At 42.0% G+C, this 23,513-nt stretch overlaps 1 protein-coding gene across 2 annotated transcripts in view; it reads right to left on the reverse strand.

Annotated features, from left to right (window-relative positions):
• MUC5AC (mucin 5AC, oligomeric mucus/gel-forming) overlaps positions 1-23,513 on the reverse strand; it is a 63,241-nt gene that overhangs the window by 32,202 nt on the left and 7,526 nt on the right. For both annotated transcript variants that reach the window (XR_014525210.1, XM_083500034.1), the window contains exons 4-27: positions 22,683-22,944; positions 22,120-22,234; positions 21,015-21,105; positions 19,727-19,836; positions 19,290-19,506; positions 18,603-18,728; positions 17,018-17,135; positions 15,983-16,121; positions 13,887-13,997; positions 12,969-13,038; positions 12,500-12,637; positions 11,398-11,562; positions 10,419-10,513; positions 9,838-9,964; positions 7,989-8,241; positions 7,072-7,124; positions 6,595-6,695; positions 5,823-5,974; positions 5,565-5,703; positions 5,345-5,458; positions 4,611-4,793; positions 2,846-3,085; positions 2,072-2,228; positions 1,012-1,140 (exon numbers count right to left, since the gene is read on the reverse strand). Coding sequence is in view for 1 of the 2 variants with exons in the window: in XM_083500034.1 (XP_083356160.1) it covers positions 1,012-1,140; positions 2,072-2,228; positions 2,846-3,085; positions 4,611-4,793; positions 5,345-5,458; positions 5,565-5,703; positions 5,823-5,974; positions 6,595-6,695; positions 7,072-7,124; positions 7,989-8,241; positions 9,838-9,964; positions 10,419-10,513; positions 11,398-11,562; positions 12,500-12,637; positions 12,969-13,038; positions 13,887-13,997; positions 15,983-16,121; positions 17,018-17,135; positions 18,603-18,728; positions 19,290-19,506; positions 19,727-19,836; positions 21,015-21,105; positions 22,120-22,234; positions 22,683-22,944 (3,405 nt within the window). In the remaining variant the exon portion in view is untranslated. The remainder of the gene's footprint in view (positions 1-1,011; positions 1,141-2,071; positions 2,229-2,845; positions 3,086-4,610; positions 4,794-5,344; positions 5,459-5,564; positions 5,704-5,822; positions 5,975-6,594; positions 6,696-7,071; positions 7,125-7,988; positions 8,242-9,837; positions 9,965-10,418; positions 10,514-11,397; positions 11,563-12,499; positions 12,638-12,968; positions 13,039-13,886; positions 13,998-15,982; positions 16,122-17,017; positions 17,136-18,602; positions 18,729-19,289; positions 19,507-19,726; positions 19,837-21,014; positions 21,106-22,119; positions 22,235-22,682; positions 22,945-23,513) is intronic.

Genomic DNA, 23,513 nt, shown 5'->3' on the forward strand with positions numbered 1-23,513 from the left:
GGATGAGGAACCTTTGGCCTCCATACATTGTTGGACACAAGCTCACACCAGTCATAGCCAGCATGGCCAAGGGTCAGGAATGATGGGAACTGTAGTTCAACAACATCTGGAGGGCCACAGGCTGCCCATCCCTGCCATATCTTGATCTCAAGCAACTGTCATTTAGCAAGGCTGGGGCTGAGGAGAAGAGGCCATGGATGCAGAGGGAATCTCTTGACCAAAAGGAAGATTGACCTCAAGACCAGCTTTAGACATTCCTGCCTCCTTGGGTGTTCTAGCATCAAAGGAGCGCATGATGCCTGCACCTCTCCACCTTGAAGAAGTTGCCTTGTCTTCCTCGAACTCTGGTCTCCAGCTTAGAGGCAAGAACTGAACCTTGGTCTCCCCCAAGCTTCCAAAGTGAATGGCTCCTAGTGGCTGGGCCTCTTTTAACTGTAAGGGCTCTATGCATCAGGGAAGAAGTTAGCTTCCCAATCAAAGCAGCAATCCTACTTAAGGCTCAGTCCAGGATAGTTGGGTGCTGGAACAACAGTCCAGCCTAGACTGTTTGTTTGCTCATATGTTTGTTTGCTCATTTGCCTTTTTGGACCCCAACCTCTGCTTTACTTGACTCTGTTTATCTGGACCTACTCTCTACTTTGCTGGAATGACCTCAGTGGAACCTGATCTGTGTTTTACTTTGCCTGACCCTGAACATCAGAATCTGACCTTGCCCGCTGAAATCCAATCTCTGCTTGATCTGGCTTTGCTTCTGGATCCCAGACAGGGACCAGCAGTATGTGACTTTGAATTTTCTGTGTAGCACATGCCTCCACTGGGCTAGATCCTGTCCCCTTGACTGGGACAAAACAGTAACTTCCCTTTCCCTAAACCAAACTTCCCATATTCACAAAGCATCAAGCATTTCGTTTTGGGCAACCACAGTTTTTATAACAATTAATATAAAATGAAGCTTTTAAGTTTCCTGTAATCATCATTAGTAGATCAAGGGTAAGGCTACAATCCTTGTACCTTCCAAGCCTTGTAACTCATGGAGGCATTTTCCACTTGGGTTTCTGCAAGTCTTCATACACGGAGAGCCACAAGGCTGGTAGTGCCACTCACACTCCTCTTTTGGATTATAGTAATCACAGAACAGAGCTGCAAAAGGAGGAAAGGGTTTTTTTTAATGTTACTTTCAAGCAAAATGCATTAATTTCATAGCACTCAATACTTATCCTTGCACTGTATGCCAGTCATTTCTCATTTTTATGTTCAATGATCTGGTAAGCAATATTAGTTGCTTGTTTTTCCAGTGTCATTATTCACTTCACCAGTCAGGAACACCATCAAATGAATTTTGTGAGCAGGGATGTCAGGAACAGACCCAGTTACCCTCCTGCTACTTCTTCTCCCCAGCTGGTAGGAGGTAAGATCAGAGATGTTGGACTGGGTGGATCACAGGTAGGATTGGGTGGTGAATGCTGGGCCTGGTGAATGGCTACACTTCCTCTGCCAAAATATAAAAGATCTATGGTCTTCTAAACGTGTTACTGGGGTTTTTTGTTGTTATTATGTTATGTATTCTGCTTTTTTGTACTGTAAACCACCCTGTGATCTTAGGATGAAGGGCGGTATATAAATTTAATGAATAACAAGGCAGGTAGCTAGTAGCAGCAGCTGTACTTGTTCCAGGGAAAGTCTTCCTATTTTCCTTGACCTCATGGTCACAGGCAGCTATGGATTGACAGCACGGGAGACAGTAAGGAGGGGATTGGACAGTAAGGAGGGGATATGCTGAGATTTAGCACATTCTGAAGACATTTAGCTCTTGCAAAGTTAGGATAAATTCAAATGTTCATGATATGAATGTGCCAAGCAGGAATCATGTTGTGATCGCGTCACTGCATTCAGAATGAATGCAGAAATTGGATTACAAAAATATGCAAACGTTCAGCAATGCTCCAACCTACTGCATGCCATCCTACCACATACCATATATGGTGCTAAAAATATAGAAACATTAGCCTACTCCTTGTTCTCACTAATCTATCTTTTTGTTATTACTTTAAAAGGAATGGGCAGTACTCACGGCAGATGTTTGGAGTTCTCCAAGAAATGCAACTGCCAGCTTCATTGCACGCCTGAGCATAGGCGGCTACAGCAGTACAGAAGCATTCACAGTCTCCCCCAGTGTCACAAGCACAGGCATCAGAGATGCAGGCTTCATAATATTTAGTTGGTTCAACCTGTTAGAGAAGGAATACACATGGTTTAATTTGTGGTTCAGTCTTGGCAGACCATGGTCAGAGAGGGAGGGTGCATTTTCTGATTTTTTTCAATTACAGTTCTCGTTTCTCCGACAAAGTCAGCATGGAAAATTTGTGACATCAGTCATTGTTTTTATTTTCAAGTTGCACATTTCGTTATAGCAACAGAATGGCATGCAGAGGCAATTTGTTGTTAATAATAAACATGAATGCTTCCGAAACGTCAAGCGGACGTGAAAAGGTTATGTATCATCTACCATTAGTAATTGTCAAGGAAGTAATTTGTCATTGAAGCAAAGGGTATTTTTATGCATCCACTGAAGAAAAAGTAAAATTGGTTGGCAACCCCCTAAATATTAATTATCTATTAAATGTGTTAATATCAGGCATTTACTGTGCTGGGGAGCCTAACCAATCTGGGGCTCACATTTAATTTTTTCTTATCTGAATTATTAGCTGACAGAATGACAACACATTTTTATGTTGCTCTTATGCAGTGGTTGGTACAGCCTGTCCCAAGAGCAGGCACATCAAGTCTTAAGCTTGGAGCTGTTCAAGTGTCCTATACATTCTTTTAAAAATGCATTTGCCCATACCTGAGAGTGGCAGGAAGCAAACACTTTGCTGTTAATGATGCTACATTGCTTCTGGGCCCAAGAACTCCTATATGGGTTTGTAGAACAAGGATCTCTGCTGCCCGGGGCATCTGGGCAAGTGGGAGACACCTTCCAGCTGTTACCAAACTCCAGTACGTCTCCTACAACAGACTGGCTCCTGGTGGTGAAGTCATTTATGTCATTGCCATCATAGTTTCCACAGAGGCCACAAACTTGACCCTGCAGAGAGATAAGCACAAGTTAATGAGGAGTGGAAAAATTATTTTCCTGGGATTAGAGACCCTGCATTTTCAAAATGGAATAATACTTTGGTTATTTATAGTGACTCTCATACTTTGTGGGCTTCTCCCACTCATGAGGACTTTTTAGTTAATTTCTGCAGAGGAAGCTGATCAGCATGTACATGCATGGATAGATTGACTGTCCCCATTACATGAATTGATAATTTCATGTGCTCAGAGATCCTATGTACACATCAAACACATGCAGTACACTGAATTAGCACACCTATTTAAGCATAGCCTCATAACATATAAAGTATATTAAAAGTTATATTTTAGGCTTCTACAAGAACAATTGCTCCAACAGTTCCTTTTTTTAGCAGAAAAAAATGGCATAGCCTGATTCCCCACCCACTCTCAATATTTATTATTATCATTATTATTTTAAAAAATAATTTCATTCAAAAAGATTCTTTAAAAAATACTTCTTACCATAATTACAAATAAAAAAGCAGAAACTTGAGTGATTTGTTTCTGCATCATTAGGGAGTCCTTGAGAGCAGAGGTGGTAATCTCCTTGGGTTTGATTCATTCACCCTTGGTCAAGCCTCCTAAGGCTGCATTGCAGTGATGGATGGGACCAAAAGTAGATGCAGCCCCTGCACGTTCTCTCTCTCATACACAGGCACACAAGGGAATTATTACCACTCACTTTCCTGTGTATCAAATGATCAATTTGATGACCAGAGGAAGGGCAGTTTCCATCACTATCAGGATGTTGTGCTTGTCCAATTTGGGATGGCCAGCATTTACATATGAATGTGAATGTCAACCCTAACCATATTTTGGATATTGACAATCACAGCATATGTTTTGCTGCATTATTATGAAAAAACAAATGAACCTTTATATACTATCACAGTGGTAACCAACACGGTGCCCTTAAGATGTTGTTGAACTATAACTCCCATCAACCCCAGGCAGCATGGGCAATGGTCAGGGATGATGTCAGGCACCATGTTGTCTATCACTGTCCTGTAACCAGTCCTGTGTGCATTGATCACGCAAGAAAAAATAGTTCTGCGATAGAAATAATAGCTAGAATGTAAAGAGAGCCATGCTGGATCTGGCTGATACAATCTAGCATTCTTTTCTCACAAGGGCCATCCAGATGTCCATGGGAAGCCCACCATGAGATCACATAAAGAATAATCAATAGCAATTTCTGGAGTCATACTTTATCATAATATGAAGTTAGTACATTGTCTTGTACTTTGCTTTTAATGTGACCAGTTTCTCATTACTATCAATAGTTCTTCATACAGACAAAGAACCTATGTTAAACTACTATGAAGAGGTCAAGTAAGGGGATTCATCTGATAAATCAACTGACTGGAATATTTAAATGCTAACATTAGCTCTTAATGTTTGTCCTTTACAGAATTTCCTGGAAGAATGTTGTAGCACTTCTCTTTCATTACACACACACCCCTATATAATCTGATCTGGCATCCTCAGCATACCTTAAATTCGTCATTGAGTTTGATGAAGATACTGGTTTTCTTGTCCCACAACAGGACCAGTCCAGCTGTGGTGTCAATCACCATGTAGATTCCCATATAGCGGACCTTGAATGGCACTTCACCTCCACCAGAAAGCCTCTGTACCACTGTAAATTTTTCATCAGCGAGTATCAGCTCATAGTTCTGAAAGATGAAAAGCAACAATAAGTTGTAATTCAGCAACTTGTCTTTCAAGTAATTACAACTTATTACTAAACTGAAAACTATGGAGAGACCTGGTCTGAATAGAGATATTGGATTCTTGTCTCATTACACATGCTAAAGCTATTTTTGGTCATCTGCATACTATCCTTTGCTTTTTCCTGTAGGACTAATTCCAGTCGTTAACAGTGTCAACAGGTTTACCATACCCATCGAGTCAATCACCCATCTACTACTACCCTTCTAAAAAACCCCACCCCACCTTCCCACTATAGATAAGGGTCTTCTGTTTCAGTGTATCTGAAGAAGTGTGCATGCACACAAAAGCATATACCCAGAACAAACTTAGTTGGACTCTAAGGTGCAATTTTTTATTTTTTTTATTTCGACTACATCAGACCAACACGGCTACCTACCTTTACAACTTAGTTACTTTGCACTCCATGATTTCCCCATTTGTAGATTTAATATAACCCAGTTCTGTCCAGGTGCACAAGTCATATTTTGCGTTCATCTTGCGTGAACCTACTTACCCCCATGAAGACTTTAATGGCTTTTGAGCAGGTTGTCCCGGTGGTGCCACAGGGGATGTTCTCCGTGATCACTCTGAAAGTCCCTGCATTTGAATTGTTTTTACCGCAATGATCCTGTGGAGAAGAGGGTTATATGGTGTTCGTGAACACAGCTTGCCATATCAAGACTAAAGACTCTACATTTCAAAAAAGCAAGTGCTTGGGGAGAAAAGTATTATACCTGGACCAGTGTGTATTCACAGTCTCCACTGAAGCTATAGCGTTTGCCATCAAAAGTGATGTAATGACCATCTCCATAAACAGAGCATGTTGCCAGGCAGGGTTCAGTGGAGCACTCCCACTTTCTGTTCTTACATGTACTGCACAGACAGAAACATGGTTAAATTTCACATTGGGGTTTTTTGTTTGATTCCCCCCCCCCCCATTTAGATGGAAGAGTTCGATACTTTTAGTTCAGCTTATAACAGGCGATACGTACCAAGTATTACATTTCACCTTGATGCTGTCCCCGGGCTTGTATGTGGCTTCATTGTGAATGCATGGACACTCTTCAGCAGCTACACACCCACCTTGGCCATCGGACACCAACTCCTTGGGACACATGCAGCCAGAGACGCACTGTGTGCTGTACTGTAACAGAAGATAAGGCAGCAAAAGATGTTACTTGACAAATCAATAGGTGAGAAACAAAAGTGACTAAGATACTAGACAGAGTGAAATCAGTATCTGTCTCCAGTGCTGCGTTACCAATGAAGAGTCAATTAATTAGCAAGCTATGCAAAACTGCTTCAAGTTTACTTTTTCAGAGGAGTTTAGGTGTGGAGAACTTTTCTTGAACTCTTTGAGAGAATGTTATTATAAATCACTAGATTGTGACTTGGTATATTGATACCCTTGATTTTTTTAAAAATGTTGGGTGTCCCTTGATTTAAAAAAAAATGTTGGGTGTAAGAGTGATTCACAAGTCATAACATGGTGGTTAAACTGGTTTACCATGCCCTGCACCTCCCTGTCTCTACCACTGAAGTACCTTCTGATGGGTTCTGTAGGCTAGCTTTCGTCATTGCCTCTGATCACCCATCAGCATGACTCCTATTTTGTAACAGGAGACCATGATGAATGCTGAGCGGTGCTGACAGTTTCATAAATTCAGGAAATAAGTGATAACTGCAGTCATCATGGGAACAATGTAATACATACGTTGAACAGGTAATTTAGATAAGAAATGGTTACAATGTAGTCACACTTACGCATCCCATGTCAAGGGTCTGACAGCTCTTCTGACACTCAGCTCCAGTGGCTCCTACTGTGGCATTAGTGCAGTCAAAGTAGACCATGGGAGCAAAACATTCTGATAGAAAGGAGAGCTAGATGAAATCTCAGTTTGTAATTAGACATTAATCACCAAAACAATGAGTGTATGTCATGAAAACTAGTTCAGGGCACACCATTATCAACACCTCACTTAAAAACACACATAAAAGTCTTTGTACAACGACAACATTATACTTTCACTGCCAATTTTAAGACAGAGGATGGTGGCTATCTTGGCTATGGTGCTTAGCAGATAATAGAAACTTGCATCACTCAAGGTTGTAAAACAACTCCACATCTGTACATTGGAGGGAGCCTATTGGATATTTTCAACCAATTTGCGGAGGACTCAAAGTCCAATTGAATATTTCAGTTTTACAAGGTCTCTGGAACTACTATTATCTTTTTCTTACCTGGTTGTGGTTTCACTTCTCCAATGCACTGAAGCTTTCCCTGTGTGCAAGTGCTGCAAGAGATGAAGAATGTTTCTTACTTAAAAATTGAACCAGTTTTATGAAAAGCAGTTGTTCTTGCCTGGCTAAAGGACAGCAACAACAAATCCTTCACGGTGTGGAATGCTGAATTGTCACCTTGTGACCAAAAGGAAAATGTTTCCCTTAAAATAGCCTGTTAAAATGCTTTAAGAATTCCTCCTTGGTGGATTTGGACTGGGGTGAGGCATTTTTATCAGGAGTGGACAGACCTCAGAGATCCACAGGGCACCTGTGGTGCTGTTGCCAGTCTCAAGTTCTCTCCTCACCCTCCACCAGCCATTACTAGAAAGCCTGTTTTTAACAGATGCGATAGTTTAATGGTGGGAGATATAGGATAGACAAAGGGAAGCACAAAGCATAGTTAAACTATGGAATTAATTACCAGATAACATAGTGATGGTTCACAACTTGGAAGGCATTACAAGAGGATTAGACAAATTCATGGAGGACAAGGCCACCCACAGCTACTAGTCATGATGTCTTTATATTGCCTCCAGTATTGCCTCTGAATAATGTTGCTAATGAGCATGAGCTGGGTTGCTATTGCATTCATAAGTTGCTTGTGAGCTTTGCACAGGCTTCTGGTTGGTCTGATCCAGCTGGGCTCCTATATTTTTCTCACATAAATAAGAAACTTTGGGGCATTTAGAAATGTGTCACAAAGGCACCTAATATCTAAGCACCAGACATTACAAAATTAAATTGACTGAATCTTCCAAAAAACAAAATTTTAAAAAAATCATAATTAAGGGCAGCTTAGAAGCATGGTTCTATGGAAGGAAATTTTGGCTATTCCCATCACCTCATAACAATGCTTATTTCAAACCATGACTTACCATATGACACCATTTTCATGGATAACTTCTCCAGACAGCAGAGGAGTCCCTTTGTAGTAGCAGGGGCAGCTGGTAGCAGGTACACATTTGCCGCTCTCATCCATATACATCCCTTCTTCGCAGGTGCATCCATCCACGGAGGTAAACTTAATGTTGCAAGTGACATCAGGCTCACTCAGAGATCGGCAGGTGGGTTGGCAGGAAGTAATGTTGTAACGGTAAACCAGGGTTTTGGGACACATTTGGTATTTGGCTTGAGAGAGGGAAAAGAAAAGAAGTTGTTCCAGAGGTTATCTAAGGGCTACTGTGGCTATAAATTACTAGACGTTGCAGGGTACAATGCATACTCAAAAACATTGGATGTGTGTATTTAGATGCATATCTGTATATCTAGATGCTGGGCTCTAGTCCCAGAGGCTGGAGAAGTTTAGGATGTCTGCCTCACCATCCAGGTGTGATGGGATGTTCTGGGTACAGTGACGTATGCTGCTTTGTGCATAAAGGCTGTATGAACGATTGTTTGGATGCCTTGAATTAAATTTAACTTGCAGAAGGGAAGTTACTATCTTGTATGGGTTTATGAAAAGGAGCCTGTTCAAAACGTGACTAATCCATGTAATTTATTGGCCTTTGAATCAAGCTATGTGATTCCAGGTTCATCTTTAAATCACAGCTTTGAAAACTACTCATTTGATAGTTTGTGTGTTTTTCTATCTTTCCCAAAAAATATGTCTTTTACTCCTAATTTCTAATCCAGTGCTGTCAAGAATTCTTTGGTGTAACTAGAGAGAGAAACTAGCACATGCTCCATTATTCACATAAGACTGCAAGGTTTTTTGGTTGTGATTTGCTTTCCCATGGCAAACAATAACTTTATTTCCTTCTGAACTTTCTGCAGCTCCCATAAACCTCATCTGTATCTGCTCACCAGATTAAGACTTTCAGGAAACTACTGGCACCACTTTGGGGTTGTCACACAAACAAAGCATAGATGCTTCAAATTCCTTCAAAATCTTGTCCAGGATAATTTTGAAACTACAGCTGCTACTAACTGGCAAAGATCGGGTCCACATAAAAACCACCTCCTTGAAATGAGTTGTTTTGATTCATCAGTATTTCAGGCTGGGGGGGGGGGATCAAAATTATCTTGAGATGGAGCAAATTGAACCAGGCGGCCTTGTTCTGATGTGCAGTTGGGGAAATTCAAAATGGCAACCAACAAAAAAAAACTGCCTTCTTTGCCACTTACTAGCAGGCAGCAGTTGAATTTCTATAGAAAAAACCACACATCTACAGATGAGCAGATGTTTCTCTCTAGCAGCTCATTTTATTTGAGAGATGCAGTGGCTGAAGCAGATGCATCAAAAATAAAGTCACAAAAATGAAGTGGTGTTCTAAACAACTGCAGTATATTTTTAAACCCAAAATGCCAAGACTACTTTTTTAAAACATTTGGGTTTCTTTCTTCTTTTTAAAAAAGAATCACTTATAATATGCATTGTTACATTATGTATTATGCACCCTGCACCCTCCCCAAACCTGTTCTTGAGGGTTGGGGGAACTCCAAGAACACATTTAGGGGGTGTCCAGGCAGGGCGGGAAGAGAAAAGAGAAGAACTTTCCATCTTGCGCTGACAGAGATTCACTTAGCACCATGTTGGATACTTAAAAGTAAGCTCCATTAATTTCATGGAGACTTACTACTAAGAAAACTTGCAAAATAATTCAGCGACACTGAAAAAAAATCCAAAAATGTTGGGGTGAATCATGGTTTGGAGTTCTATTTGAAACACTTTGACAATCTCCTTTGGTCACTTGCTTTTTGGTTTACAAAATCCTCATAACTTACTACAGATGCTGGTTCTCCATCCGCTCAGCAGCACTCCCTTTGCAGCACAGGCTCTGACATAGGAGGAAAGGGCAGCACACATACAGTCCTCACTCCTTTCACAATTGCAGGTATCAAACATACAGGTCTAGGGAGACAGAGAATAGCCATTAATATTAACTCCCCCCCCCCCCTTCAGGGGCATTTGCTCTTAAACCTTCACATGAAGAACTCATCTATGAATTTAATCTAAAAATATGTCTTTATATTTCACACTGCTTGCTTTAAACTACTGAGGACCTGGGAGTTTCCTGAGAACCAGCTGCTTAAATGTTAACCTCTGTCTCAGAAGTTGGCAAACTACATGGCCAACCACACATAGTGGAATGAGGAGATGTTTATATTTAGTAGTGAAGCGAGAAATGAATATGTAGGATAACATAATATGGGGATTGATAATATACATTAATGACAGAAAGTTTGGCAGAGAGTATATTGAAGCCCTGACATTGTTTATCCACTCTAACAGGTTTAATTCCCACCCCCAGGAGTTAGGTTCAGATTCTCATTGGCACTTCAAAGAAACAGAATGTACAAAGTACCGTGTGGAAAACAGCAGGATCTACTGCAGAGTGGCACTTCTGAAAGGGTCCATTGCTGTCCGTTAGCAGGCCGCACCAGTGTGAAGCATATTTTTCTATACAAGACAAAGGGCAATGTGGTTTTATACATATTACTGCAGAGATGGGCAATGTGTTTCAGCCCAAGGAACACATTCCCTTCTGTGCAGCCTCTCAGGGACCTTACGCCAGTGGTCGGCAGGGCAGAGCTACAAACTTCACCTTTGTACAATAGTCTAGTTCCTTCAGACTCATGCATCCCTCTATATCCACCACCCAAGCATGTAAGAATCACTATCAGAGTTCGAGAACCTATTCCAGCCAGTCAATGAGAGAAAATACTGTATTAGAACTTGCTCTCATTGTTAACTGTATCTTTCTGCCTTCCTTCTGCATCATATAGTTGTGCTTGCTTGCTCAAGTCACCCATAATCTGCTTTAACCCGTCATCTTTTGTCTGTCATGCCATTTTTCTCTGCTATCTTAATACACCATGATCTGGATAATGTGGAGTAGTCTGCCATGATTGTTCCAGCTATACAAAGCCTTTTTCTCTTACGGGGAGCCATTGTCATCTGAGAGCCAGTGTGGCATAGAGCAACAAACTATGACTTAGAGAGTGTGTGTTGGACTCACCCACCCAGCTTTTAAGATCCCTAGGTATCCAAAAACCAGTTACATTCTCTCAGACACGCTTACCTCACAGGGTTGTTGTGAGGATAAAATGGGAGGGAGAAGAATTAGGATGCTGCATGAAGGAAGGGTGGAATATAAAAGCTAAAAAAGTCAACATGACCTTTATGTCCTTACCAGCCCTATACAAGGGCAATTTCTATTGTACAATAGTTAATAGAGTTAATGTGAGTTTCTGCTTAAAAAATAATTCTAAAGGGTCTTTCTAATTAGGCTGTTGGTTAAAGAGTGTCCTAGGAGAAAAGCTGCAAAATATCAGTGCACATACCATTTTCTATGCTGAGAGTACACGGGTTCTCGAAAATATTTTTGATGTCAGGACAATTGGCCTGTGCTTTCCACGTGTTGGCAAAAGCAGCTGAAGTTCCTTCTACTACTCCACTGGCAGCTTTGAAGTCATCTGCTTGGACATTGTTGAAATTCCCACAGAGACCTGGAACAAAACCATGGGGACTTTAAATAACAACAACAACAATAATAATTTTATTATTTATACCCCGCCCATCTGGCTCGGTTTTCCCAACCACTCTGGGTGGCTTACAGCACATAAAAAATGGTAAAACATTAGACATTTAAAATTTCCTGATACAGGGTTGCCTTCAGATGTCTTCTAAAAGCCAGATAGTTGTTTATTGCCTTGACATCTGATGTGAGGGCGTTCCAGAGGGCGGGCGCCAATACCAAGAAGACCCATTGCCTGGTTCCCGGCAACCTCACTTCTCACAGTGAGGGAACCGCCAGAAGGCCCTCAGAGCTGGACTTTAGTGTCCGGGCTGAACGATGGGGGGTAGAGACGCTCCTTCAGGTATACTGGGCCGAGGCTGTTTAGGGTGTTAAAGGTCAGCACCAACACTTTGAATTGTGCTCGGAAATGTACTGGGAGCCAATGTAGGTCTTTCAAGACCGGTGTTATTTGGTCTCGGTGGCCGCTTCCCAGTCACCAGTCTAGCTGCCACATTCTGGATTAGTTGTAGTTTCCGGGTCACCTTCAAAGGTAGCCCCACGTAGAGTGTGTTGCAGTAGTCCAAGCGGGAGATAACTAGAGCACGCACCACTCTAGTGAAACAGTCCGCGGCAGGTAGGGTCTCAGCCTGCTTTCCAGATGGAGCTGGTAGACTGCTGCCGTGGTCACAGAATTGACCTGCGCCTCCATGGACAGCTGTGAGTCCAAAATGACTCCCAGGCTGTGCACCTGCTCCTTCAGGGGCACAGTTGCCCCATTCAGGACCAGGGAGTCCCCCACACTCCACAGTACACCTTTCCTGTCAGGATTCAACTTTAAATCCTTGCAATCCTTCATACAGCATCACAGTGATTTCAGTGAACATCACCTCTATGTCTTGAGACTAATGACTAATTGACTCACTTACCACATGTCTGCTCTTTGTGGGTTGGGTCCAAACGTACAAATAATTGCATGATGGGCACGAGCTGGATCTGTAACTGGAGGCCGAATTTTGTATCCACAACGATGAAGAAGGTTGAGGGCCTGAAGATGGTGACATTGGCTGTCGAAGTGGAATATAATGAGTTTACTAATGGGATCAAACATTTCATCAGGTGTCAACTGATGATTCATATGGCTATGGCATTTGCTACAAGGGGGGGGGCATGAGGGTATGTGCATTTTGCATACTTAACAATGAGGTAATAACTGCTTATGCTTAGCATTTTAACCATTTTCCCTAGTAAATGGCCTTCTAGCATAAGAGAAAAGTCCAAAATCCTAAGAACATCAGAAGAGCCTTGCTGAAGGTATCCCTCATGTTGAGAACAATAATAGAGTAGGAGAGTGAAGAATGATGAATGTCATGTGTTATCTCTGAAAGGAGAACTTACATGCTGAGATAGGCAGCTGGGAAAGGATCATATTCACATACACGACCCCAGTAGACTTGATCACAACTACCTGGCAGAGGAGAAAGGTAAAGATAATGATGAACAAGTATGGTTAAAAATATCATATGCGCTTGTTTTCCTGTTTCTTTGTGACTTTGGATGACACTGCTCATGCACATAAACTTCCAACAAAATCCACATTGTATTCCATCTGTAGCAGTGAAGCCTCTGACACCAGTTGATTTTGCTGGAAATGAACTGTTCATGAATGCTCCAACTGCTCAGGAAACAAAGCTGCTAGAATGTCTGGAATAACTTTTATGAGGGAAGGGACAACTGTCAATTGACTGGAATTAAATCTTCACCCAGCTCTCTATGGATCAGAGTAGGTTTGTGGGGCAGTCTGGAGAATGGGAAGAATCACAAGGAGATAAGGAAGCAAAGGGAGGGAGGGAAAAACCGGAAGCAAGTTAGTTGAAGGAAGAGAGCACTAGGCCAAGAAACAGTAACCAGAGGAAAGGATAGATATGGGGAAGGAGACTTGAAGAAAGGAGCATTGGAAACAAAGAAGTGGGAAGAGAAGGAAAATGTGCAAGGAAGGAAAGGCGGAGGGCTTGAGGTTGTGGGGCAGTGGGCCTGCAATATTATGAAATCTAGACTGTGAAAGGACTTACTGTAACCTAGAGGGGAAATGAGGGCCACACAAGGGGACTGAAGTTCACATTCTGATTGGGACAGGTCAGTTGGTTTATTGTTAGGAGTAGTAATTGAGACCAGGAGATAAAACTGAGCAGTTCTACACATTTTGCATAAGACTGAACATATTTGCTGTTTCACTGTGGGCGGAAGGAGTGCTTCTATAAATCAGTGTGTAATCTCCCTTTTGAGCATATAGTTGGCCTTGTTTTCCATACTTACTGTCTCTCCTCCATCTATGTTGATGGCGATGCCTTTCAGGCAGGTCTCGGTGTCTGTCAGGCCACATTTTCGAATGTCTCCCAGAACAGTGAAGGCCTTACTGTCACAGAGCTGGAAGTGAAGAACACAGAGTGTAGGCAGCATGCAATGCTTGGCTTTTTATATAACCATTACCGCATGGCTTTTGAGCTAGCTGGGTTGTTTATTTAAAATAATGACAGCCTGCTTTTCGTTGTCAATATGGGGCAACTTCCCACAATTAAAACAATATAATGTCGTTTTTACAACACGTTGCTAACATGTTTTAAAAAACAAAGTATGATATAAATAAGACTAAAACGTGATAATTTAGCAAGTCAAATATCATGCCAAGTTCCTATGGAAGATTAAGAGCTTGCCTAAACAAGCATACTTTACCTTGTATTTGAAAGGCAAGGAAGATCATAGAATTGACATTTCTCTTAGAAGGGTGTTTCACAGAATAGGAGCCAGTGCTGTAAAAGGTCTATCCCTTGCTCCCATTGATATTTCATTGCAAGGAGCTAGCGCATGAATAGAGCATCCTCTCCATTATCTTAATGGGCAAGAGGGCTCATGAGGTAAAAGAGCTCCCAGTGTTCTGCTGGACCAACACCTCCAGATGCTGCTGAACTAAAACTCCCATCATCTCTGACTGTCCGGAGGCCACAGGGTCCCCATCCCTGGCTTAGGGAAGTAATACAGGAAGTAATCTGAGGAGAGGTGCTGATTTGAAGTGAAAGCTTCTGGACTGGATGTAAACTAAATTAGTCATACTTTAGCCCCATTGAAATTAAGTATTGGCTAAGCTCAAGTCCCATTAATTTAATGGGAACTAAGTCCAACTAGATGGGACGCGGGTGGCGCTGTGGGTAAAACCTCAGTGCCTAGGACTTGCCGATCGCATGGTCGGCGGTTCGAATCCCCGCGGCGGGGTGAGCTCCCATCGTTTGGTCCCAGCTCCTGCCCACCTAGCAGTTCGAAAGCACCCCCAAGTGCAAGTAGATACGGTAAATAGGTACTGCTTTATAGCGGGAAGGTAACGGCGTTTCCGTGCGCTGCGCTGGTGCTGGCTCGCCAGAGCAGCTTTGTCACGCTGGCCACGTGACCTGGAAGTGTCTTCGGACACTGCTGGCTCCCGGCCTCTTAAGCGAGATGAGCACGCAACCCCCGAGTCGGACACGACTGGCCCGTACGGGCAGGGGTACCTTTACCTTTACCTTTTTTAAGTCCAACTAGCCAACCTAGCAGTTCGAAAGCACGTCAAAGTGCAAGTAGATAACTAGGTACCGCTCCGGCGGGAAGGTAAACGGCGTTTCCGTGCGCTGCTCTGGTTTGCCAGAAGCGGCTTAGTCATGCTGGCCACACGACCCGGAAGCTGTACGCTGGCTCCCTCAGCCAATAAAGCGAGATGAGCGTCGCATCCTCAAAGTCGGTCATGACTGGACCTAATGGTCAGGGGTCCCTTTACCTTTAAGTCCAACTAGCTTAGTCTCAATCGGCGTTTTGTGAGATGAGCCTTGTCAATGAGGCTGTGTCCTTCAGATGTAGCATACACATAAAATCTATAGGGACTCAGACCCAAGATTTTCCAGGCCCCATTCCATCTCTCCAGCACTATGTGCTTGGTTTCCCAGTCTGAGAAATACACTGCAATACTTAAACAGCAGTGAATCAAACTAGCCTTCCACAACCTAGTACCCTCCAGGTGTTTTTGGATTCCAACTCTCATCATCCCAGACCAGGGCCATGCTGGCTGGTGCTGAAGGGGGTTGTTGACCAAAATATCCAGGTTGAGGAAGGCTGAATTGAACAGTTGCATATGAAATCCCCAAAGCATGGCAACTGCAGTTCTTTCCTATGGGACTTTTGCAAAAGCCTGCTGACATCAACGTACTTATTTTATGTTGGACTCTTTGCTGGGGTTTCCTGTGTACAGAAAATTACTGTTGATGTCAATAGCTTAATTAAATCAAACCTTTTTCCTGTGACATTCTAACCAAGCCATTTTGATCCCTGCATGTGGGGATTTCTCCATTGCAAACCTCCCCAAAAGTTAAATATGGCCTTTTGGTTACCTTAGTTAAGACATAGCTACAGTCCCCAAAGACCGAATAACGTTTCTCATCAAATGTGGAGATGTGGGAGCCTCCTTCAACAGAGCACATTCCGGGGCAGTCAAGGCTGACACAGGCCCACTGGCCTCCAGTACATGTACTGAAGAGAAGAGAGTGGTGTGCATCAGGTGACAGTGTACACAAGGAAAACAAAACAAGCAAAAAAGAAAAGTACAATAATTAAAGCTAGGCTATTTTAATACACTTATTTCCCTTTCTTTAAGTGCTGCTGTAGGTTGTGGTCTTTTATTAATGAACAACTTTTTTGTAGGTAATCTAATGTTCCTTGATGAGCTATAGCAATGTTAATAACTGTTTTTGAAAGACGTTGAAACAATAAACAATAAATCATAACCCGTTGTATTCTTGAAGGCTTCATATTTCAAAACACACTGCCGAAATGGGGCCCTTTAGTTAATTTTGGAATAGAAATGGATTGATGTCACATATTTGAACAAAAGCCTCTTTAAACCTTCATCTCCTTCATCTACAATATGAATGCATTCAATGGGTTGTTGTTTTTATTTAAAAAATGGGGTTTCTCCTCCACCTCCTCCTTCACAATGACATTAACCTGCTCCTTAAAAAAGTCCTCAAATATCTCCTCTTCTTTGTGAATTTTGATGTCAAATATACCTGGAGGGATATCCTAGAAACAGCAGGATATCCTTTGAATATGGATACCTGTACTTGACATTCAGCCATATTAATTCACTCATATTAATCTGATGCCTGTCAGTTGGTGTTTTTTCAGTATTTAGTAGCTTATTTTGTTTCATATCATTTATAGTCTACCTTTCTTCTCTCACGGAACCCAAGGGAGCATCCATGTGGCTCCATGCTGCAGTGTTTTAGCATTTGACACAATTGACACTAAAGTAGTAAACATCAATACTGAGATTCTTTTTTAAATACCACAACATTCTACGCTTGAGTCATTATTCCCATCACATTTATTTTTTAGGCAATAGGAATGAGCAGATGTGGGTGTCTTACCATGCAGTGCACTGGGATGCAAAAGAAGCTCCAGGAGAATAAGTGTCTCCATTGTAAGTACAGTGACAGTCCTTCACAGCGATGCAACCAGAGCTGCTTATGTCATCAAACACAGTGCCTAAAAGAATAAGGAGGTAGGTTAGGTATCAGTTTCATTGTTTTTAAGATCTGTGAGGCACATTACACCATTCCACTGACTTTGGTATTGTCATGCCAGACTCCTGATGGCAACCTACCATGTTACCATTTTCCAGTAGCTCGAGAAATTGGCATTGTGGGAGCTGCATTATGTGGGATGTAATCCACTGGGAGCAGTCAAGTACAACATTCCTTGTTTTGCTAGAGTGGACATGCAAGGGAATGTTTGGTTCAGCCAGTCAAAACTTCCTGTCTTCCTGGCCTGGAGCATCCTTCCTTGCATGTGACTAGTAGGTGGGCATGACCTTTCCAGACCTGGTAAAAGGCAAGTCACGCTGCTACCTTCCCCTTTTCGACCTTCCCGTTTGTCCTGTCTGGACTGTACTGCTGGCTGCCACAGCAGTTCCCCATGTTATCTCCCATATGAGGTAAACCTCTTTGTACATGTGTGTAACTTTAAGCCTAAAGCCTGCCTTCAGGGATCACACTGTGCTCTGCCTGATCGTGAGTAAAACTACTTTTTGTTACTTATGAATAAGACTGTGGTGTCTTTATTCTTTTAGGGCAACCCAGATTGAATTGTTTATTGTCTTAAGAAACTCACATGAGTTTGCAACCAGTTTTCTGCTCTGTAAGAAGGGGAATGCACTCTAGCAGAGTGAAGAAACTTGCTAGTGCAAGTTGGGAAGGATATTAATAATCAATATATCCTTTCCTGCCACCCTCAACATTCCCACACATTAAACACCTGTAGTAGTAGTAGTAGTAGTAGTAGTAGTAGTAGTAGTGTGTGTGTGTGTGTGTGTGTGTGTGTGTTCTTGACCAGGTTTGCTTTGTTTTAAGAGCACACAAGCTACCATGCTGGATCAGTTCATTGAGCCATCCAGCTGAAACCCTGCCCTCATAAAACTTGCCAGTCATTTACTCTCAGCAAAGTTCACAGGAATTTCTTTTTCCCTCTTTCTGCTAATACTAGAACTAAGCATCACCCACTGAAACTGAAAGTTACTCAGAATAGCACTAGCACTTCAGCATGAAATAAATAAATACATGCATTTTTTAAAAAATGAAAAAGAACAATCTTTTTGATTGTATGTATTTCTAGTTTGCCTTTCTGCAAGAGTGTATGACCTTTCCAGCAAGAAGTATTATAAAATAATTGAAAACATTTTAAAAATAAAATTAAAATATGCAAAGAAGTGTGCATATATTAAATTTTTAATTTGCCTATCCACAAAAGCACTCTATAAAGATATATAGAAAAAACAAGATCCAAAATAAATCCAAAAGTGGGGGGGGGGGGTTAAGAACCACCCTTAATTTTCATAGCAGAGGATAGCAATCATAACTATCTCATTTAAAACTGTAACTGAGGAAGCTGTTTTCTATGGAAAGCTATTAATATCCAGAGCCCCTGCTGTCAGCCTAATGTTGTTTGTTGACTTACCTGGTGGACAAAAGCAGCCATCTGTACAATGATCTTCACAGAGCTGGGACCTTTCGGGATTGGTACAAGTATTAGAACAGGGGGAGCCACATTCCTGGTGCTCCATATTGAAAGGGCATGTCTTGGCTGAAAGGAGACATGAATTAAGAAACATTAGATGACCCGCTATGTAATTTTTGTGTTGGTTGTTTTCTTGAGGTGAAATTGCTTTAAACAAATGGTGTTTTATGTTCTGGTGAGGTTTTTCTTTTAAGCAGGAGTATGGAAAACAAGCCCAGTGAGGGGAAAATTAAGAAACTGGGTATATGTATACTAGGCAGAGACAAGAAAGCACACTTCTAATACATGAAGAACTGTTGCACCAAACAGGGAAAAATTGTGTCTTCTGCTGCCCCAGAGGACAGGACTAAATCAAATGGGCTTAAGCTATAGGGGGTAGACTTCAGTGGAACAGGAGGAGAATCTTTTTTGATGGAAAGTTCTATTCAAGAATGGAATCCATTGCATGGGGTTGGAGAGTTCCCTCTATCACTAGAGGTCTTTAAGCAGAGGCTGGGCAACCATCTGTTGGGCTTACTGGATTTCTGTATTAAGCAAAGGATTAGGCTAGACGGCCTACAACAGTGCCCCCCACATTATGATTGAGTCTGACCCAGAGAGGCGGAAGTGCCTTTCAGAGATACTTACCACACAGATCTTCTGTCCTCCATTCCATTGGCAGTCCACCAGCATGGGCACATTGCCGGGAATATTCAGCAAAGGTGTTGCAAATGCAGTAATCAGTGGCAGACTTATCACAGCTGCACAAGTCTTGTACGCAAGCATCAATGTAATCTTGTACTTCAACCAGTGCATTGCAGCCCATGAATGCTTCACCAGTCAATACTGTTTGGCAGACAGTACTCTGGAAGTAGGAAATAGACAGTGTGTGTAATCAATGGGCTTCATAAAGCGCCAGTTAGCTATTGAACTACTACTGATTTTAACCAATGATTTTTGTAAGTTAGCATTTATTTCCAAAAGTTCATTGTCTCAGTGTCTTTTGCATTCCCTGAAGACAAAGCAAAGGGAAAGAAAATATCAGATCTCCCTTAAAAAGAAGGTACAACAAAAAGAATCCTTACAAACTCCTGACTGCAATTGCTTGCAGCTGAAGGGGCAGGATCTTGACATTCTTCGGTGGGTCCATCCATCTTCTGCATGTTTCCAAACTGCACAGGATTCAGTTTGATGTCTGCAATAAGTGTGAATAGCATTATTTTCAAAATGCTCATCCTAAAATTGTAGTTAGAGCAGGAGTAGATAGGGTACAGCCAATCCTACTGATCCAGGGTGGCACAGGCCACATCTTTATTTTCTTTATGCCAGATAAGTTTGGCAGATGGATGTAGAAGCAAGAGCTTGAGCCCATGAGGTGACAGCCAGGTCAACTACTGGAAAGATATATTTTAAAAGTCCCCACCCCTACCCATTTACCTCAAGAAAGCCCAGATTCTTGTCCCATACCTATGCATTAAGAAATTCCAAGTTGTGATTAATCTAACAGCTATAGTTCCTACTAAGGTCAATGAGGTTAAAGTAAAAACACCCACATCTGTCTGCATCATCTGGTTGGCAATCCCAACCAAGATGCCTTCCTGGCCACATCAAGCCAGAAGTTGCTCAAGATCCATGGTGAATTCCCTGCTGGATGGGCTGTTATCCTTTAGGACAGATGGGTTGGTGCATAAGACCAAAAACAGAATGTAGGTCTGCCCTCTTTCAAACTTCCATGAAGGAATCCTACCCACGTCTGCCTTGAAAGATCCTGCATCCCAGACTAGCACTATGTAGTGGCATAGGTCAGGGAGACAAGATATAGCCAGGCCAGAAACTTGGAGGAGGATGTTCTCTGCTACATCATTACTCTCCTTGCTTGACACAAACTCAGGAAAGGGCCATAGCTCAGTGGTAGAGCAAGTGTTCTACATAGAGAAGGCCCCATGTTCAATTCCCGGTGTCTCCTGGTAGGACTAGAGGAGACCCATGTCTGAAACCTTAGAGAGCTGACACCAGCCAGCATAGACAGAGCTAAGCTAGATGGACCAATGGTATAAGGCAGCTTCCTATGTTTGTATATTCGAAGTTGGGAGCCCCATTCCCACATTAAAAAAAATAATACTCATGTTTTAAAGATGTAATAGACCATTTACAGAATTAGCTACAAAAAGACAGGGAAAACAAAGACTGCAATTTTTGCAAGAGATCACTTCAACAGACGAGCCTTGGTCCTTTTAAAATGCCACACAGCCTTTCACAAGTGTTTGCCAATATAAACATTGCCGTCTTACAAATGAACTTTCAGAAGCAATAACAACAGAACTGCCTGTGTGCGTTGTTGTGTGTGTGTGTGGGGGGGGGTTGTATACTTACTGTTAGAAACAAATTCATTGAAAGTTGAGATTCCATTGAAGTCTCCACAAAGTCCACAAGTCTGATTAGCATATTTCTCATTCAGTTCAAGCTAAAACAAATGGGGGAAGCAAGAGATAAGTATGGTGAAATCACAGAGTGTTGAATATGATGAATAAAAATGAGAGCTGATGGCTGGTTTTGCATGAGAGTGGTGAACAACTGATGTATAGATGAACCCAATATTTACAAGCTGATTGAGCTTGTAAATATTTACTACCTGACTGAGCTAATTTTGAATGGCTCATTTTGATTACTCTCTATTCTTAGAACAGTTTCCCCTTCTTCCTTGAACCCTTCCCCACACCATCTTCCATGTTGGTCTGACAGGCTCCCCAACCCCCTGGAACAGATTTGAGTGGGGGCATGTGGGGCTGAAGAGAGAAGAGGGAAATGGGGGGGGGGGAAGGAAGCACACTCATCACTTCTGCCTGTAGGAGTGTCTGGTTAGTGCAATTCTGCCCCTTCAAGTTTTGATCCAAGCCACTGAATTAAGATATTAACATGATGAAACATAATGACCAGACCACCAAAGAAATGATCCAAGAGCTCAAGAGAGCAAAGGGATATACTGAATAATCATTCTGGTTCACAATATCAGGCATGACTTATGAAGTCACTCATGAGTAAACTGAAACAAAAACAAACAAACCCCCTTTTAAAAAAATCTCAAGAGTTATAGCTATCTTTACATTTCACTTTTAAAATAGTATGAATTTAAGTGCGGGATTGTGCTTGTGCTGTTATCTTCTAAACTGTGCGGCTCAAGACCTTTCTCTAAAAGATATGCACTCAGGAATGCTGATTACATGAGAAAAGCGATTAATTTTTAGCAACAGTTTTCATCTTGTTTCCCCCCTCTTTACTAAGAAGGTAATCTTGCATTAGGTAATCTTCGATGCCGAATACAGGCAAATTTGTTTTTTCCTAATTTCAAAACGAAATGGAGGGCATCACATCTAAACTGCAAATACTTTTAATCACCACTTACTTGCTAACAAACACATGATAAATAGTGTCATGGTTGTTCGTTACAAAACAGCATATTGAGCATTCATATTCTTACCAGAAGGCCATCCTCTTGGTTCCACATGATCACCAAGCCTAGCTTGGAAACAATTTTCAGGTAACCTGAGACTGTCTCCATCAAGATTCCCAAGTGGCTGTAGGGCAGCTGGACGCTGGAGATAAAGCAAATTGCAACTGAAGGTGGCAAATAGAAAACCTCTCATTGACAAAAACCTAATTCATCTTTTTAAGAACATTCATGGCATCCCTTCAATATAAACAGACACATGGTTCAAGCATATGAAACTACCCCATTCTTATATGACTTGAAGACTGATGTGGCCCAGGTCTAACCATGACTATTCTCATGCAAAGACACTTTTCTCTTAACACTTTCACTTATAAATCAGCCATATTCCAGCACTTTAGGTGCCTGATGATAGGATCGTTGCTCTCTGAAAACACTGGAGCCTGTGAACTACAGCTACAACCAATAAAAGCTGTGGCATTTATAACCCACCTTGGACTATGCATAGCTGTTTGCTCCTGTACCACACAGCCACTCTGTGTTGTTGGCCCCAATAGCATTAATAAGGTTGCTAGTAAAGTAACTGAACTTACTGTTCTGCATTGACAGTAATGGAGTGTGGCGTCAGTTCAATGGCTGCTCCATCAATTTTTATGATGATATGGCTGATAATGGCAGCATTCTCAACCACAGAGCGCCTTATTTGGATGTTGAAGTCTTCATAATCAGATTTGCAGTGGGAGGAAAAGACGTAGTTGCAGGTGCCAGGGAAATGGTAGATGTCCCCATCAAAGGTCTTGAAATGGAAGTTGCCCCATGTGCTACACACTCTCCCATTGTGAGCAGAGTTTCCGGCTGTGGATTCAAAATAATCTGTAAGGTTCTACCCAAATCCTTCGCTCACCCACCCACCCACCTATCCATTCATCCAAGAATCATCCTCAGTTTATCTTCAAAATCTACATTTCTATAAAATATGGCCACATGATATTCTTTTATTTGCTCTTGATCTGTTGTTTGATCTTGAAGGGAAGCCCATGGGTTGTTTCCCTTTCCTTTGTTTCTCCCTAGTCCATTTCTAACCGATATGATACTAAGGTTCAGTTTTGCAATCTTCCTTTCTGGAATACAGCTGCTAAAGAACCTTTGAAGTAAATGGAATGGAACTTGAATCAGTGGGAGGAATCCAACTTCTTGCTAATGGAATAGTTCCGTCAAGGAAAGCATTTCAGCTTGCCATATGGAATAACTCCCCTCTCTTCCACCCCACCTCCCCAACCCCAATTTGGGCACTCCCCCAACTCGCCAGAGCCAATGGCGGTGGGGGAGGACACAGGGGAGATGGGGAGGAGGAGTGGGGGAAGAGCCCCATTGCACAAGTGGAAGTCCTTGCATAGGGCTGCCACTGATAGGACTCATTTGTT

This window comes from Podarcis liolepis, assembly GCF_965112155.1.
Source record: "Podarcis liolepis genome assembly, chromosome: 1".
Classification (NCBI taxonomy): Eukaryota; Metazoa; Chordata; class Lepidosauria; order Squamata; family Lacertidae; genus Podarcis; species Podarcis liolepis.